Here is an 18,354-nt window from a genome sequence, read left to right as displayed (position 1 = left end):
TAACTACAGACTAGAGAACCTGAATGTAGTCTTTCTGTAAGGCAAGTAACAGAATGGGCACTTTGCTTATTCTCTGCTTTGAAGGAATACTTCAATGTGAGCTGGAAAAATTCAAGCAGCTTGTCAACTCTAGAAGACTTGTTACTTGGCAAAGAAGCATTTTTTCACATCCATGACTAAATCATTTTAATTTATCATTCTTTTGTTTAGTGGGACATTCAAGGTTAATATAATTATTTTTGTTTCCCATTCAAAACTTGTTTTCCCTCCTAATTCAGACGAAATCTACATTGGCAGAGTTGTATAGCAGGCAGCAGCAAACAGATTCCACAGTCAGCATAGCAGTTTGCATGGCAGGGGGCACAAAGGAAGCCCAGAAACCAGTACTGATAAAACAAAAGCAGGTTAAGTAAAATTACACAAGTATAACTTCTTTTATGCTCCCAGTACACATAGATGGTAGAATCAAGAAAGAATATAAACCAAAAAAGCCATAAATACACTGAGACCCCTCAAAGATGCACCAAACTACACCTATTCTTTTCCCCCTCATCTCGAATGAATGTTGCTTTTTGTTACAAACACTGTTACAGACCTCTCTAGTTTCCTAGGATTTCACTATAGCTTTTTCCACAAATTCAAAAAAGCCACTGTTTTTACATGGTGTTATTTAAACCATAATTAGCCTACTAAAAGGAGCAAAGAATATGCTACAGCCCTCCTGTCTTACCTTTAATGATATGGATACCAGCTAAACCATTAAGAGCACACACCAACTGTCGGTGAGCTTCCTCACACTCTGTTCGACATTTCTTCTGCAGAGATGTTAGCAGTTCCTCCATGGTCATAGTGCTGAAACAAAGAGCAAATGGCTCAAATTTGAAATAAGACCACAATACTAGATAAGTAAAACCATCATGCTGTGCAACATGAAAGATTGTTACATGCATCCAACATACTGTGCAAATGTTTATTTGAGATTTATTTACTTAATAAAAAACCCCTAGCTGTCAGTTTTTCTTCCAGCTAGAGCTTTACCCTAACTTGGATATGTCAAGAGGTTGACATCTCCTAAAAATAGAAAGAAATAAGAAACAAGAGGAAAATTAGAACTATGTAAAGTAATCCTTCAGAGGGCAAAATATTTTGTTCCATCTGCTACAGTGGTGAACTGGAAACAAGTAAAAATAGACCTCATTTTGCTAGAAGCTGTTTGAAAACAGCTATGAGAGACTACATTTCTTCTTTCTGCTACCAGTCTAAACATGCAAAACAGATGAAGTGTCAAGGTAAAGAGGGAAATGTGTGAAATGAGAACAGTGAAAAAATCAGTAAATATAATTTTAAACTTCCTTTTCTACATTTGTTTGTAATACCTGTAAATTGTAATGAGAGGAATTTAGTCAGAAGGTAATTAGCTTAACATAAAAATACAGGAAACAAAGAGGTAAGAGGGAGAAACAAGAACAGAGATGAGAAAGAAAGCAAGCAAGCATCAAGGACAGCTTGGAGTAAGGCCAAGGGACAAAGAATCCAGGCAGGAAGAAGACCAATGCAAAGAGACAGGAGAGTAAACTGCAACAACAGTCTACAACAGCTGACCTGAGGCTGCTGTGAGAGCAGACACTATCTCCCGCCCCCAAAACTCTGCTCCTCAGCCTCATTTACTTTCAAAAGAAGCATGTACCATGTGGCGTTTAGCACTGTGAAGTAGAGTAAGAGGTGACATAACTCCTGTGCAGTCTGGGCCTAAGGTTATCCTAGAAGGTTATCTTTGACTAAGCCTTTATTTTACCCTCCTTGCAACACCGTTCCGTTTGCAGAAATTGCTCCTTGAGTTTACACTACAGTGTTACATTAGAGCAGGCTTTAAATCAATATAATCACTATTTATAGTTAGTTGAATTCTACAGAGGTACTGGCAAATACACATAGCACCTACTGCTCATACTCTGATACTTCTACCACTACTACTTTTCATTTTCAAATCCATCATCAAATTCAAGAAAAATTACATATACATCCTTTTGCTTCTATAAAGTACACAATTTGATATATAGTCTGAGACAAAAGGTTTTCTTTTTACCCAGTTTAATTAGGGGAGCCTAGAAAACTCCCTTTTGACGGCTACATTTTTGCTGAGCAGATATTCTCATTTACTGCCTTCACTACACAGGTGGGGAAAAGAGTCATTTAGCATAGAATATGCTCCAAACTCAGCTTTCTTATTTCAGACCAGTTTCTCTTATCCATATGCTCCAGCATCAACTTTCTTGTTTCAGTAAATTCCTCTTCTTCAGAGTTCCTAGCACTGAATTTCTTCATTATTCTCATAGATGTAAGCAAAGCCAGGAGTCAAATCTTCTCTCTGTTCTGTAAATGTCCACTGCTGCATTCAAGCTTGGTTCATAAAAAAAAAAAATACATATATGGTGCTTGGAAACAACTTTTCTTTGTACATATGATTTTAGGAAAGATCTAATTTTCATTGCTAGTTTTTCCACCACAGTTACTATGCAGCTGTCGCTTGACAGCATTCCACCAAAATCAACACAGTACTAAGCTGTCCCCAGCATACTCAGCTCAGTTTACACGTTTAATTTGTAGTTCACTGGCTTATTTGAATGCAAATAAACTTGTATGAGCTGGTGGGAATATTGATTTCTCCCATGTTTGATTCCTTGTTTCCACACTAGCAGACTGTTAGGGCCTACTATTGCACCTATTTCAGCAGTGATCGAAGTCAGTTACAGCTGCTTAGGCACTGCAGGTGCCCTGTATGAGAAAGGGGAAGGAGCAGGACACAAAACTTCATAAAAGGATAGAAAAGAGACTGAATGGAATGGATGAACAAGAGCAGGAAACAGTAGAAATAACACTGGCAGTGTTAAGAGTTTAAGTCCTTCCCTACCTGTAGCTTGAAAAAGAAAAAACACAGACAGTGCTCTGAGAGCCTGGAATGGCAACAGCCTGTTCTTTCACAGCCCCCCTCTGACTGAAAAAGTAGCAGCTACATTTTGCTAAAAGTGCTTGCAACCTGCTTTTGGTCTAAACAAAGGCTGAGACCAAACTGGTATTTGCAGCACACTTGTGAGGAAAATAAACTTGAAAGCATGTGGAAAAAAAAAAAGCATTTGAACAGCTTTCAAGTTTGGATCTACATTTACAAATAGTGCAATCTCACATTAACAACATCTTCTTTGAATGAAAGAGTTATTCCATTCTGTTTATTCATTTTGTTCATTGTTCTCATTTATGAACATGAGTTTTGTAAGAGACAAAGAAAATCAGTGGGCTTATTTAAAACTGAAAAAAAAACTGGTTTGTTTCACACTCAGTCTGCCACCTGCAACACCCCAGTATCCATCAGCATTGTAAGGTTAAGATGTTACTGCACAAACAACTGCCTCTCAGTGCTATGTTCTTTAACACACGAGTAACACTAGCTACCCTACCTTATCCTGTTCAACTTCTGAGGTCAGATAACTTGGTGTGGCATAGTTGCACATTTAACTAAAGAAGCTTAAGATTAGGCTTGTTTGAGAACTGAACAAGATCTTGCACCATTAGAGACAGTCAGAGTTTTGCTTTGGATAAAGCCGTTTAGGAAGTGACAGAAATTCACCTTTTCTGTAATGGCAAGAACTCGCCCCGAACAGCTTGTGGATGACAGCAGGCCTGCCTCAGCCGCAGCAAAGGGTACAGAATAGAAGTCACGGTCCTTCTATCTAGGCTGCTAAGCTTAAGAGTCCAGTCTGAAATCTTCCTGAGTTTTGCCAACGCATCCTGGCAGCACACCTCATGCTGGCGATGATAGAAGTGTCTCTCCACAGGAGAAAAGTGAAGCCAGTGTACATTTTCTGTCTGAGGGGGGATTTGAATCTGCAATTAAAAAAGAAAATAAGTAATTTGCAAATAAAGCCATTGATAAATGTTGTTCAGGAATTTTAAAACCCAAAACTCTTATTTACTTGGTCAATCACATCCTTCTTTGCTGATCTCCACATTATCTTGGCAATGAGACTGTAGAGAGGCCGGGGATTTTTCCTACAATAAGGTCGATATAAAAGTTGATCCCACCAATGTTTGACCCAGTAAGGATCAACTCCAAGAAAAAGGACTAATCCATACAGATCTGCCAAGAAAAGAAAGTGGTTTAGTACAGTGGTTGTGTTATAATACTTCACAATATGCCTCCAAAAAAATTAACTTCTGTAGGAAGGTTACCAGGCATAAAACAACTACATTCCGGCTGTTATCTTCTTCATTTGTTTTCCAGTCATTCCCTCACCAAAATAGCTAATCTGAGGCAGGGGACTGGGTGGGGGAAGGTGGGTGTTCTTTCCTTTACCTAGTGGTTGATTTTTGTAGAACTTGCTGGAATATAACTATTTGTGAGACACTTTCCTAATTTCACGTTTAGCAGAACAGAGCAATGAATTTAAACCTATTCAAAGCAGAGGAGAGAGGCAGAAATTAGATGACTGCATACGGTTAACTGAGGTTGCCAGGTTTTTCTAAAACAATATTGCTCAGTATCATTACTTCATAGCCTGCTGTGCACCAACTGTCTGTTGCCCACCATCCTAAAAGGGGCTGCAATTCATAAGACTTACACTTTTCTGCTAAGGCAGAAGAAATTAACAAAACACACTCCTGTTGTCTACTTACTAATTGAGAGAACACAGCTTGCTAATTCTGCCCAATTCAGAAACCCATCATTTTTGGAGATGAAATTTAAGGACATACAGACTTTAAGCTTATATCTAAATCTTACTGGAAAAATACAGAAACACATGTTTAAATGTTGCATGTGGACAACGCAGAATTAGAAATATATGATGGTACCTTACAGATAGTTCTTAAAGATCTGGTGGCTGCATTCTTTACTCTGTTAGCTTTATGGTAATTTTGGTATTCAGCTGAGAGCCGTAAGACATTCACCAAATACATCCTAGACCAGGGGAAGAAAAATCCTGGGAATCCTTTCTATGCAGGAAGCAATTGTTTACCCAGAGGTCCCATCCCATTTTATTACAGCAGCTGTGGCACAGATTCAAATTAGTCAGCAGTTTTCATCCACTATGTGATGAGGGCTGCCTGAGCACCATGTTTTATGGACAATATGACATTTCAGATATGTATTAAATCAACACTATCACATGAGGACTTTAACAAGCTAATCATGACAGGCAAATCAATCACTTTCTTCTATATGTTTTTTTTATTAGCTACATATTCTCACAACTATTATGTTTATTTATAAATTTAATCCACAATTCCATAATGAATTCATGTACAGTATTGACTTTTATAATGGTTTGGTACCTGAACTATAGTTCACAAATGCACGCAAATGCTTACACTGATTTAGCCACTCTCAAACTCATTGCCCTCAATGTGTAGCACATATTCCTAAATCCATCAAAGAACACAGGGAGATAAAGAAGTTGTCAGTTCCCTTTCTTTTTTTCTGTCTGAAGCCTGTCTACAGAAACAGAGTACCTCACAAAAAAGACAAGATAAATGACTCCTGCTAACATACAGCTCCCTACTCCACACAGCTCAATTCATTAAGTCCTTACATAAGGACTTAAGACAGTTTTATAAAGCTTTAGTACGATTTTTAGAATTTATATTCATGGCAGTTGCTGCCTACAGTAGTAGGCATAGGGCTATGCAAAAAGCAAACACAGCTTTGCTTGCTGTATTTGACAGTTAGAAGGATTCTGTAATCAGAGCAGACTATCTTTAGCTGCAACAGAGAGGGGTTAATATTTACCCACTCTGCTAAGCAAAAACTGAAGAACTACTCAAAGTATTTGTCTAACTCCAAGGGATAAAAAGATTTCAACTCTGCATTTTTTATATTGATACATTTATTTTATGTCTTTATTACCTGCTTAAGGTTTATAGCTTACCAAGTCAAAGTACCTAATTAATTCAGAGCAAAAATAGCAGACGTTTTAACTGCTTCAAACCACTACCTAAATATCAGCACAAGGAAAACCCATAGATGACACTGCTACATAAAATCTCACCTTCTAATCCTCGCTGCACAGGAGTGCCACTGACACACCAGCGATTGATTCCACTTAAACGGAGTGCCATTTCAGCAGCCTAGAAAAAGAAGAACGAACCAATGGTAGGAAAGGAAAAACAAAGATAAGAGTGGAACGCAGTCTGAAAACACACAAACCTTATTTTTAATAAGTCTGAACATCTTTTCAGTATGTAAGATTAGCAGACCTATAAGCAGCATTGAGTACAATATATTATAAAAGTGTGTATAAAGTTATTGAGCTTCTTTGAAGGTAACTGAAAGCTGATAAAAGCCATATCCACTTCCAAGTATCAAGTGCAATTAAGGGTTCACAAAAGGCAAACAGCAAAAGAAACTGTATGTAAAAAAAGTATTAAAAATTAAAGCCTATAAACCATTATGCAAGTAGCATTTTTGTGTGCCTGTCTTGGGCAAAAAGAATGGACGAATGCAAATTAAAATAATCTCCCTTTTCAGACTGCAGCCCTAGAGTTTGCAGGCACACTGCTGACTATTTTAGCTTCTAGACCCAAAGGACATATCTATGCCTCTGAAGCATGTCATTGCACAGGCTAGTGTCTTGTTTGAAACTATCAAACACCACATACGACATGATGACCTAGTTCTTTAAACTGTCGGTATAGATTAAGTATTTTTTGAGCTGGATATACTTCAGTCTGTCAAAATTCCAATAGGAGAACCATTTAATAGTAAATATCTCCCAACATAAAATTCACTTCTAAAGAGCAAGCTACAAGGACAAATTACCTGAGGGTACTGAATGTTAAGCCAGCGAGAGGGAAGTCTATTGTATTATTTACAATAAGCTTGTCAAAATCTTTTCAAGTTACATAAATGCATGACTGGGAATGTCATACCTTTGCAGTAGTGCATTCAACCATTTGTGCTTCATCAAGGCAGATCCTCCACCACTCCACTGCTACTAAGGGACTTGGGATGGCCATGTACCGCTTCTGGTTCCTGAAACGGCGACCATCTTTGCTGTTACTGTGGGGTATATCTACATAGTTCAGCTCAGTGCGGAGGACATCGTATGTGGTGATAACCACCTCCTGCTCTGCCAACATGTGTGGCTGCAAAAAGCCATGCTTCTTCACACCTTGATACACCTATATAGATTTGTATTCAATAGCACAATAGCAAAGAATGAACATAAGAGACACTTTAATAAAAATGCAAAAATACCAGTACATCTTAATACATGCATGCTATTGGAAGTGTTCCTCATACAATATGAAATCATTCAATAAAACCCATATTCATATAGTAGCATGGTGGGAAATCCATACAAGAAACACCAATAATAAATGCAAAATTTTTTATGTGTAGTTACTTCTATCTTTGCGAAACATTTTTTCTCCTTTGAAGAAAAAAGGACTTCAGTATTTGCTACAACAGTTATTTGTTGCAATGGTTGTATGCAAGATTAACTGTTCTGTGATGTTGTACAGAGCAACATTACGTAAGTCAGTGTTACATGTCCTCTCCTCTCCTTTACCATAGATGTATTACCTTTCTCCACACCACCCCAAGAATTTCACAGATGATTAGGCAAAGACAGAAGTATGCAGTGAAATATTTAAAACGCAGAAATTATATGCTGGGTAATGTTTTATCTACAAAAAGGTTTTCTACAGAGATTCATAAAATAGAAGGAGTACCCTAGTAAGAAACAATCCCTGTCCACCAACAGTATCTTATTATAAATTTTTCAGATTTGACGTTTGTTCTAGTATCAGAAGTATTTTTCTAATCTCCCTCATAATTTTAAGCATAGTCCTTTTTGAAACATACAGCAGTTTAAATAAAAAAAATTAACATGCTAAACCAAACATTTTACTACATGCTTCCCTATGGTAGCATTCTATATGTAAAGAAAATACAGTATGTCTTATGAGTCCGAATATACTTACAGTACCAAAGCATGTTAAAATTTCAAATAACGTGTGGTATGGCACAAAATAAAAAAAAATATTTTAAAAGTAGGAGCAGTTTATAGTCTTCAGGAGTTTTAGATACTAAGACCAGTTATTACCAGAGCGATACATCAATCGCTATTTTTTCCTTCTCATACAAGCTTTTTCTCTTGTTCCCAATTTACCTCAGGAACCTACCTTAAACTTACAGGCATCCATTGCGTACTTTAAGAATTGTATCATCAGTTACTTACCACTTATCTATTAATATTAATTACAATATTAAAATAGGTAAGGCTTTCTTCTGACAGATACAGAAATATCCCTATCTTTTTTAGAAAGAATCTGTATTTTAGTCTCATCAAATAGCTAGCATCTTTCCATTCCTCTCTCATTCTGCAAGTTCATGATTTTATTTAATAAACACTAACCAAGATGGTCCATTCTTATCTGCAATTACCTACAAACACTTTTACCATTTAAGAAAATCACACCATCTTTCCAGTCCCTCAGTGTCAAACTTCAATGTTCTCTTACTTCACGTAACTAATAATTAAAAATACCAGAATCAAGATGACTCTATAAAACCTTAGTTGATTTCCTCCCTCTTTAGCCCTTGATGATCAGCACATGGTTTCACTGTTAATTTCACTGTTACTGTACTTTTCCCTCCAGTAATAATCTTCCTCTACATTTGTGCATACCGCAACAGTGTTTCTGTCAACTGAACAAATCACCTGCAGAAAATTTCTGTTCAGTCCCAGAGTGTGACAACAGAGCATGTGCAACCAGGTCAATGTACATGAACTAAAGAGAGAGAACAGGAGGGGGAAAAAGGAAAAAATGAGCATGCTCACTGAAGTAACTGTTAAGAAAAAATAGCTGTCAGAGTCTAATGACCTCTTCCAAGTATTTATGAACAGATTTTACAGAGATTCATAACTTGGCCAAGTTTTAGTTGTTTTCACAGCAGCAGGAAAAAGACAACCTGTCTGTGCTGGTTTTGGCTGGGATAATTTTCTTCATAGTAGCTAGTATGGGGCTATGTTTTGGATCTGTGCTGGAAACAGTGTTGATAATTCAGGGATGTTTTAGTTACTGCTGAGCAGTGCTTACACAGAGTCAAGGCCTCTTCTGCTTCTCATCCCACCCCACCAGTAAGTAGGCTGGGGGTGCACAAGAAGCTGGGAGGGGACACAGCCAGGACAGCTGCCCCCATCTGACCAAAGGGATATTCCATACCATATGACTCATGCTCAGTATATAAAGCTGGGGAAAGAAGGAAAAGGGGAACCTTTGGAGTGATGGCATTTGTTTTCCCAATTAACCACTACATGTGGTGAAGCCCTGCTTTCCTGGAAATGGCTGAACACCTGCCTGCCCACGAGGACTAGTGAATTAATTCCTTGGTTTGCTCTGCTTGCATGCATGGCTTCTGCTTTACCTATTAGGCTGCCTTGATCTCAACCCATGAGTTTTCTCACTTTTCCCCTTCTGATTCTCTCCCCCATCCCATCAGTTAGTGTGGAGTGAGTGAGTGGCTGCATGGTGCTTAGTTGCCAGCTGGGGTTAAACTGTGACAATGACACAAAGCAAGACCTACTGATAAATTTTAATTTCTTGTTCTATTACATAAACCCATTAGAATTACCCATGGGTTGTAAGCAGTTGGAAGAATAAAAAACACCCTTCACATGCAATGCAAAACCTGTTAACATGGGAAACTGTTTCTTTGAAAGATCTGCACTATTTTTGTTTTAACTTTACAGAAAAAAACCCAACAAATTTTCATTTTGAAGAAACACTGAAAGCAAGTCTGGGTGACTTAGAGTTGGCAGTTAAAAGAAAATGAAACCAGTGTCTTAGAATGGAAGATGTCACACAGCTTAAAGTGTTGACATTCATTATTTAAGCTATTTTACTGTTACCATGTAAATTTATTTCTGTCAGTTTTCATTAAAGCTGGTATAAAACTTAGACTGGGTCCTACGAACACTGTGCAAGTCTTATACATTTATTAGTTGCTGCACTGAAGCTCATTAGCCTGTCCACGCAAATGGCTTACTGGAGGCTTAGAATTCATTTATACATTGGGCATCTACACAGTATAGCAGAAGGTGTCAGATATCCCTGAATACAAAGCTTCCTCTCTATCAATCTATTACTACTGTTATTTTATTCAAAATACAAGGGAGCTATGATTCTCAAAGCACTTCATCATTACAAAGGTTCTTGCCTACTAAAAATATGAATGACAAAACGTGTCTACATCATTAATAAAAGACAATGGCTACCCTTGAATACTGTGATAACTATATTAAAAAATCCTGTATAGCTATAGTTACTATATGTATAATTAGGTTTATTTTAGTGACAGAGCTATTAGAAATAAAAGTAAAAGCACAATACAAGGTCTCCAGATAAGCAACACCCTAATATGGCAGATGTTATACAGACAATACCCAGGCAACACCAGTAATGGTGTTGTTCTCAGTAAAAACCAAGACCCAAGACTTCCTTTGTAATGCCCGAGAAGCAAAAATTCAAAAGTACACTCTTTACCTACTGAAACATTTGTTTTCACCTAGAATGAAATGAGAAGCAACTGTCAGAGAGCTGCTTGGGTGCAAACGCACAGTGAGACTTGACACTGCCAAAACACCTATAGTTAGGCTTTTGTAAGTTCCTTGGTAATCTTTCAGAAAAAAAAAAAAAAATCACAAACAGCCTTCCCTCTCAGAAATCACTTGTTGCAACTGCTCAAAATTTGCTTCCATTTGATAAAGATATCTAGTCCACTGTATCACCTTCCCAGTGATCAACTAATAAGGAAAAAAATTAAGAACTAAATGCAGTCAGTCTTTCTGGGACACAAATACACCATGTGGTGCCAAAGCATAGCTTTAACAGCAAGAAATATCGAATTCTGACACAGAGGACAAAGAAACCTCTGAACTTTACATGATACAGAATGTCAGACAGGAAGTCCCAAGCCTTGATAAAATAACTCTCCAGAATATGGAGCTATATAATCTTACCAGAACTCGGAGAGAAGATGATCTTACATGCCTGTTGATCTCATCTACCCACTGATGACAAATAGAACTCGGAGAAATTATCAGAGTTGCTCCTGTGGAAACTGGTTTCATTGCCACGAGACAATGGGGACAGTAGAAGGGCTTGATCTTTAGATTTTCCTCTTTGTAGTTTACACATTCTGCATGCTGCCACAAGTAACATTTCAGGCACTGCACACGAGCTTTGTAGTCAGCCAATCCAAGTTCTCCACAGATGCATTCAAAACGATACTCAGATGTATTAAACGGAAATACAGAGCTGGCATGTTGTACACTACTGCCAGCGCGTTCTTGGGAATGTGAGGACTGGTCCTTTGGAACTCCCTCCTGGACATCAGCTGTAGCTTTAGGAACGTCAAAATCGGGATGACTGCTTGCATCACTGGAGACAAGGAGGCTGCCATGCAAATCGGGAGACTTTGGGACCACAGCTTCCTGCTCAACATTATTCTCTTGTACAGACTTCTCATGATCTGCTTCAGATTTCCTGTTATTTTTGCTAGTTGTACAATAATCATGTTCTTCCATGGTGATATTCACCCGTAAAGGGGTTTTAAGGACATTTTCAGAAGTGACATCACTATTTCTTGATTGTTTGGTTTGAGTTTTAGCATCCATCAGCTGCTGCTTCTGAATGCTTTCTGAAGTTCTTGCTATCTACAAAGTAAAATTAACCAAGTCAGTCAGACCTTCTCCTTTTTTTTTTTTTGTAACATATAAACACATCAAGGCATCAATATTGAGATTTTATATAAATTTCCATTTTAAGGATTTGGTTAATGTTTACCAGTGGTTAAAAGACAACTTCACAGTAAGAACAATACATCTGCCAGCCACTACAGCACTATTTAAAAAGATTTATGACAGATGTAGTTAATATTTTAGCCCCAAATTTGATCTACTTATGGTTTCTGCTCCTCTGTTCATGAATGTCAAAGCAAATGCTACAATTTTCTTCATTTTATCGATAAGCCAGCGTCACTGAACTAGTGCACACAGACAGCACAGCTAAGAGTAGCATGCAATTAGCAGAAATAAGATCTGCCTTTGCCACATTCTTTGAAGTACAGCATGTTTTACCTGCTCTTTGGTTCTTTCTCGCTTCTTCTGTTCCTTGTAATTCTTCCCCAGTTTGAAAGACCCAGCCAGACCATGTCCTTTGACTTGCTCTACTACTTGTTCTGCGATTAGTTTTTCTAGAGTTCTTTTGAGAAGCCGTCTATTTCTCTGTATGTCATACCTATATATAGCACTGATGTACTTAAATATTGCAATAATGGATGCTCCTTTCTTCACATTCATTTCCTTTACAGCTGCTAGTATCATCACTCGTAAGCCTATACGTAGAATCAAAGCAAATAAACTTACAGCTCAGATAAAATGAAAGTTACCTCAGAGAATGCATATTAAGGGAACTCTAAACAGTGTTCATCTAAAAAAATGCAAAAAAAGACAGGCAGCAGTTTTGACAATGCTTTACTTGAGGTAATCCTACAAATAGCTATTTTTCAGTGATTCTAAGACAATAATTGAGTAGCAATAGAAATAAGTCACTCAATTTTCTTACTGAAGCTTATAAAAAGACAGTGTATTTCAGTTAAATGCGTAAACTCTCTTACAACGAGCTTTAGTTTCATGGAGCTCTGTAGCACAGAGATCCGAGTTGGTAACTTTAATTTTAAGTGTAGATCACTTGTTTGTAGCATGCAATCCCAGAGTTCAGCAAAAGAACCTTCACTCTCCCGAAGTGAAGAGTAGCATTGAACTCATAGTCAGCAGCCAAGACAAGACTTATGCCAAAAGCAAAATGGATTAAGAAAAGTAAATCAGAAATACTTACTGGGATATTGTATTTTTTCCTTCAATTTAAGCTCCATTTCCTTTGTTTTTTTCTTTTTATTTCCTTCTAAAGGTTGAGGTGGAACAAAAAAGTTCACAAGCTTACCCTAATGCAGACAATATTAAACAGTTATTAGTTCATGTCTCTTCATAGTAATTCTGAACTTCATTAATCTTTCCATATTTTAAAAAAGCATGAGCTGCTATAGATGTGTGCTCTGATCTCACTACTTTGCTGACATAGCTTATTTTTAGTGTATAGAGTATTACCCCATTCAGTTCAGTTTTTCAAACGGTGTTCAGCATCCTACACTGAGAACAGAAACAGCAGCCTGCAAGCTGCTTGGGTCCTCCATTACTTCAGAATTAAGTTGCAAGAATCTACAGCTGTAGGTGATCTAGGTTACTGATTGGTGGGAGGAAAATAGATATTTAATATACAGCTAGAAACACAAAAGAAGATAAGCATTATAGATTAAAAAGCCCTAGTTAGTTGTATAACAATGAAGTTTCTGTTTTTAGGGATTGGCCCCCAAAATTTACTCTATTATTAGTGATTCAGGAATAGTGATTTAATTCAAGGAGATGTATACTTGAGAATGAGGATATAAAAAACAATCCCAAAGCTGGAAAAAATGCAGTGCCAATATTTCTATGACTGTTTTATAGCTGTATTCACTTACACTGCACTCTGCCCTGTCCAACTGGTTGCTTTGCAGAGTTCTTAAACAGCAACCACAATGAAATTCCAGACACTGAGCCCTACAGCGATTTGAACTACTTGGAGTAACTCTGACATTGGCTCACACAAGCCAGGAGTCATCCAGAAAGTCTCTGTTGGAATAAAGCACTTCTGGTTTGTTTTTTTCTGGTGTCTGTGTCCCCGTCCCCATCCCCCCTGTCTCCCTCCCCCAGGACATCATACAAAAGACATTTTATATTAGAAGACTAGAAAAATGCAATGACAAGGGGCCTTCTGTATGAGTGGAATAGTGCCTTTTAACCACAGGCAGCATCATATAATTCTGTTCATACAGATCCCATAATATTAGCTAAGATGTCTGTCCCAACTACACATACTGTGAAACAGTTTCATAACTCCAGCTCTCCAAAAGCTATGGTCTTCTAGATGTTATTACCAGTTGATGTCCAGGTGCTTTAGTGCTAATACTCCCTTCTTCACACTCCTCAGTGCTTACCCTCTGATATATTTAAGAATAATTGTGTCCTCTTTTTGAGAATTTGGTCGTCTTAACTGATAAAATTACAAGCAGGCAGGAGATCATTATGACTAGATGTACAATGAAACTGGCTGCTATGAATTCAGAAGGATGGAACCCACAGAAGTGGCAAGAGGTTACTTAAGGGTAAAGGTTCTCTCCCTTGGAGAGAATTTTTGGTTTTAGTGAATGTGCTAAGTTTTCACCAGGATATATGATGAGAAAAGTGAAAAGATGGAAAACTATTGCTAAATAAGCCTATTTCTATTATATGAAATAGAGAGGAAGTAGAAACCTTTATTCACCGAGTTTAAATTGCCCCTATTTTAGCACAGAATGTATGTCTAATGGATGTTTGATACTCATCGATACAAGGAGGTGAAGGGGAGAATGATTTCCAACATAGTAGACTAAATTCTGTATTTATACACTCCTGGAGGGTATGTAAACTACCAACAGCCTATTAACAGCGCAGTTGCCTGTTTACACCCTTCAACAATGGCGAACTATCAAGTGCTGCTCATGCAAACCATTCCACTATTTATGTCACCAAGTATCACATCCTACAAAGCAAAAACTTTCACTGTACTTAAATCCAGCTTTAAATCTGGACTCCTATAAAACAGAAAGCAGTAAACTCAACAGAAGTGCGTTTCCATTAATTCTGAAAAATATTTTCTTTGTACTAAATCTTATCCTAGTTTTCTTACCTCAGGTAATGTCAGATTATCTTGTTTAACATCTGGTCGGGTATGAGTCAGAATAAGAGCCAACACTTCTACTGTTTTTCCAAGACCCATCTCATCTGCCAAAATACCTCCAGGCCACTGGGGTCCAGCAATCGGATATTCACGGATAATACTAAAATTCAAGTACATTCCCAAATGAAAGTCAGTACTATAGAATGGTGTGACAGAGAAGAAGCACATGTTCAGTGACACACAGAGCATAACTTCAGCAAGGCAAAGTTTGTAAGACGAGGCAATATCTTTTATTAGATAAGCTGAGGTTGACAAAAGATAGCAAGCTTTTTGGGTGTACAAACCTGACCAAGACAAATATGTATGCCAGAATTTTTGGGTTATTTTTTCCTCCTAACAGGCCTTGCCTTGCTAACCTTAGCATATCATAACATTAGCCTCCAAAAAACTTAAAATATATTTATATTCACGTAAGTTAAAGACCTGAAAGTTATACAGGGGAAAAAATAGAAAGCAAACTAGCAATCAAAAGGTTCTATTCTAACCAAATTAATGAGAAAAATGAAACAGAACTAGTAATGCAATACCCAGCATTAATAAAAGGCATTATATTGCCTCCTTCCTTTGGATTTTAAAAACATTGGACCAGAAGGTTGAAGCCTCCGAGTCTTTAATTTTAAAAAGTTAATTTTAAAACCACAATTTGCACTGAAATTAAAAAAAACCAAGCATTAAGAATTATGTCTTCAACTCAAGATTTACATATTGACCTGTGCATTATATACTCCAGTTTTCCTGTTTTGTTTTTTTCCCTAATTAAAAATATCATTCTTCTAATTCTTTAGTTACTAACTGAAAAATGAAAAGTTATGAATTATCTTACATCCTCCAGCTAAAAGCTACCAATAAGGTTTTCAGAGTACAACCTTGAGGTGTTCTCAGAAAGAGATAACTATAAAAACATACCAGCCAGTAAATGGATTATAGTAGATTTTTACTCCATCCAGAGTGATGACCTCCCGCCATAAGAAGTGCAGTGCATTTTCTACAGAGAAAGAGTTTGTATTACTGTTATGAGGTTTCTCTATAAACAGCACACTGCTTAGAATGGCTCAGCCTTATTGTGACATTTAGAGACAAAAAGCAGACGTCTACTTCCACAGGGCTTCATGACCAACACGATACATTAACTACTGTTCAGCAAAGTTTAGTTTATGATTTAGTGTACAACCCAAACAACAGCTTTTATGAAAACAGTAGTGAAATAATTAATAAAGCTTCTAATCAAAGAGGAAGAAAGCATTACTGCTGACAACATAATGCCACTTTCCTCAATTACACAAGTTTTCCAGATGCATATACTTGCCACTGCTTGGAGGACTTGTGAGGTTCTCTCGGTGAAGCATCCAGTTCACAGCCTCACTTTGGTATGGCCTCAGAATAGGAATTAATGCAGGATGCTGCACATCCTCTCTTAGTAACTGGATATCCTGCTGATGGGTGTGCCTTACAAAGTCATAAAGCTCTTCAATATTTTGTCGCTCTAGTTCCATGTCCGATTCTTCCTCATCTTCCTCCAGTTCATCTGCATACACCAAGTCATTCAAGACATGCATTATCAATCAACTTTGGTCAACATTTCAGTAAATTTTGCAGCAACACATTTAGTTAGCATATGAAAGCAAGCAAAGCAAAATGTCATTTAAATATGTTGTGACTGCACCTGGCCCAGCTAGCAGCAGTAGGAAACAATGAGCACTACTTTCCCAAATGTTAAGATTAACATGCTATGGCGATCACAGAGGTATACCTAATCAGCCAAGCTCTTCCTTTAGAATTTAGGGATAGAATGACAAGGGCTTATTTATTTAATAAAGACCTTCCACTAAACATTTCCAACTGACACAGAACCACAAAAAACTCACATTTCAGATTTAAATGTTAACATGGGTCGATAATATTATAGACCGGGGAAAAAAACATAGTGGGTTGTCAAGGATTTGTACATTTTTCATGAAATAAAGCCCTTCTTGATAGAATAACATATAAAAAACCCAACTCTCCAGGAGATTCTCTTCAGTGAGCTTTCATGTTAATTTTAAATTATCCATCTGGATAAGAAAATCATAGCAGTAGGACAACACAAAATTCTCACCACTTGCATCACTGCAAAAATTTAGACAAAGCATACTTTAGAAATTAAAATCTCACCTCAAAAGAAATATGTACCCTCTGGGACAGAAGGCCTACCCCTTCCTTTTCTGTCCTCTAGAAAAGGAGGTGGTGTGCTTACATATTCTTCACAGAACTTGGATATAAGGGCATACACAGAACTTAAATACTGTAAATCAAAAATTCATGCAAAATTCAAGGCTCAGCATTTTAGGAAACTGACATACGATAAGGGAATATAAGACATAAACGAAAAGTTTTAACAGTGTTTTAGGTATCATATTAAAAACATTGGTATCAATAAAGCAGTTGTTAGTACTTACCTAGGAACAGCTGCACAACACTACAGTTCATAGAAAGATACTAACCCTAGCTAGTATCGGAGATAAAGCCACCTTGTGGAATTTTTCTCAAAAAAAAAAAAAAATTTAGAAGCAAGTCAAGGCCAGCAATTCCAGCACAAGGTGACCTTAAGGTATGTTTAAAATTGTAATATCGTACTGATAAAAAGGGAAGACATGTAATGGCAGGCACAACTAAAATAAAATTATAATTACGACGCTGCACATAATTATGATGCCTTGTACAAACAAAGAAGAGATGTACCTGGCACAAACACCAGAGAGCTTAATCTTAAAAATGGGGGCTATTAGGACTCTCTTTGACAGAAAGTAAAAGCTTTCTTTCATTCAAATGAATGGGGAAGGTGAAGAATCATTTCCAAAACAAACAGCAGGAAATGATGTGCCTATGTATGGCAGCCATCAGTGCCCTCCTTTAATCCTTTTAAGTCAATGGAACATTTGCAGTGCTTCACATGGGGAAAAAAGAATTCTGAAAGGCATTAAGTGTCTATAAACTCGTGAAAACTGTACATATAAAGATTTTTAATGTAAAGATGGCAACCAGAGTGCTCACGTGGAGCCACTAATGCTCCAGCCAAAGGACAAGCACCAAGCAGAGCATGTAGCTTTATTACTACAGAAACTGTTCAAAGGGATCCTGTAACACACGTTCCTCACTTCATGAAGAGTACAGAGAAATTACAGTGATTGCAGAGTATAAGTTTGATCAATGAAGTTGATCTATAATGACACCTGTCATTATACTTCCTAAAGTAAGAGTTTTCAAATCTCACATTTCAGAGCATAATAAATTGACTTCTATATAAACTAAGTCTCTCCAGAATTACACAGGGGAGCAAAGAATACAGTATACTTTAAAATGTTTTTTACTTGTAATTGGATATGTTTTGTCCATACCTTTCTTGTTTTGTTCTCTTGTTCTCTCAGACATATTTTTTTCTGATTAAATGGTTCTAGGTACCACAGGAATTTTTAAAAGGATGCTAAAGGAACTTTACCT

At 37.2% G+C, this 18,354-nt stretch overlaps 1 protein-coding gene across 1 annotated transcript in view; it reads right to left on the bottom strand.

The window, feature by feature from the left end:
- Positions 1–16,433, bottom strand: part of SHPRH (SNF2 histone linker PHD RING helicase, E3 ubiquitin protein ligase) — a 45,088-nt gene extending 28,655 nt beyond the window's left edge. The window contains exons 1-11 of the mRNA XM_010282457.1: positions 16,184–16,433; positions 15,784–15,862; positions 14,827–14,977; positions 12,898–13,003; positions 12,138–12,394; positions 11,019–11,714; positions 6,922–7,173; positions 6,042–6,120; positions 3,972–4,135; positions 3,626–3,882; positions 731–852 (exon numbers count right to left, since the gene is read on the bottom strand). Of these exons, the coding sequence (XP_010280759.1) occupies positions 731–852; positions 3,626–3,882; positions 3,972–4,135; positions 6,042–6,120; positions 6,922–7,173; positions 11,019–11,714; positions 12,138–12,394; positions 12,898–13,003; positions 14,827–14,977; positions 15,784–15,862; positions 16,184–16,433 (2,413 nt within the window). The remainder of the gene's footprint in view (positions 1–730; positions 853–3,625; positions 3,883–3,971; positions 4,136–6,041; positions 6,121–6,921; positions 7,174–11,018; positions 11,715–12,137; positions 12,395–12,897; positions 13,004–14,826; positions 14,978–15,783; positions 15,863–16,183) is intronic.
- Positions 16,434–18,354: the final 1,921 nt, after the last annotated feature.

The sequence above is a fragment of the Phaethon lepturus genome, unplaced genomic scaffold, assembly GCF_000687285.1.
Source record: "Phaethon lepturus isolate BGI_N335 unplaced genomic scaffold, ASM68728v1 scaffold5270, whole genome shotgun sequence".
In the NCBI taxonomy this organism is placed as follows: Eukaryota; Metazoa; Chordata; class Aves; order Phaethontiformes; family Phaethontidae; genus Phaethon; species Phaethon lepturus.
The sequence above is the reverse complement of the archived record's forward strand: the minus strand, read 5'-3'. Positions and strand labels throughout refer to the sequence as shown.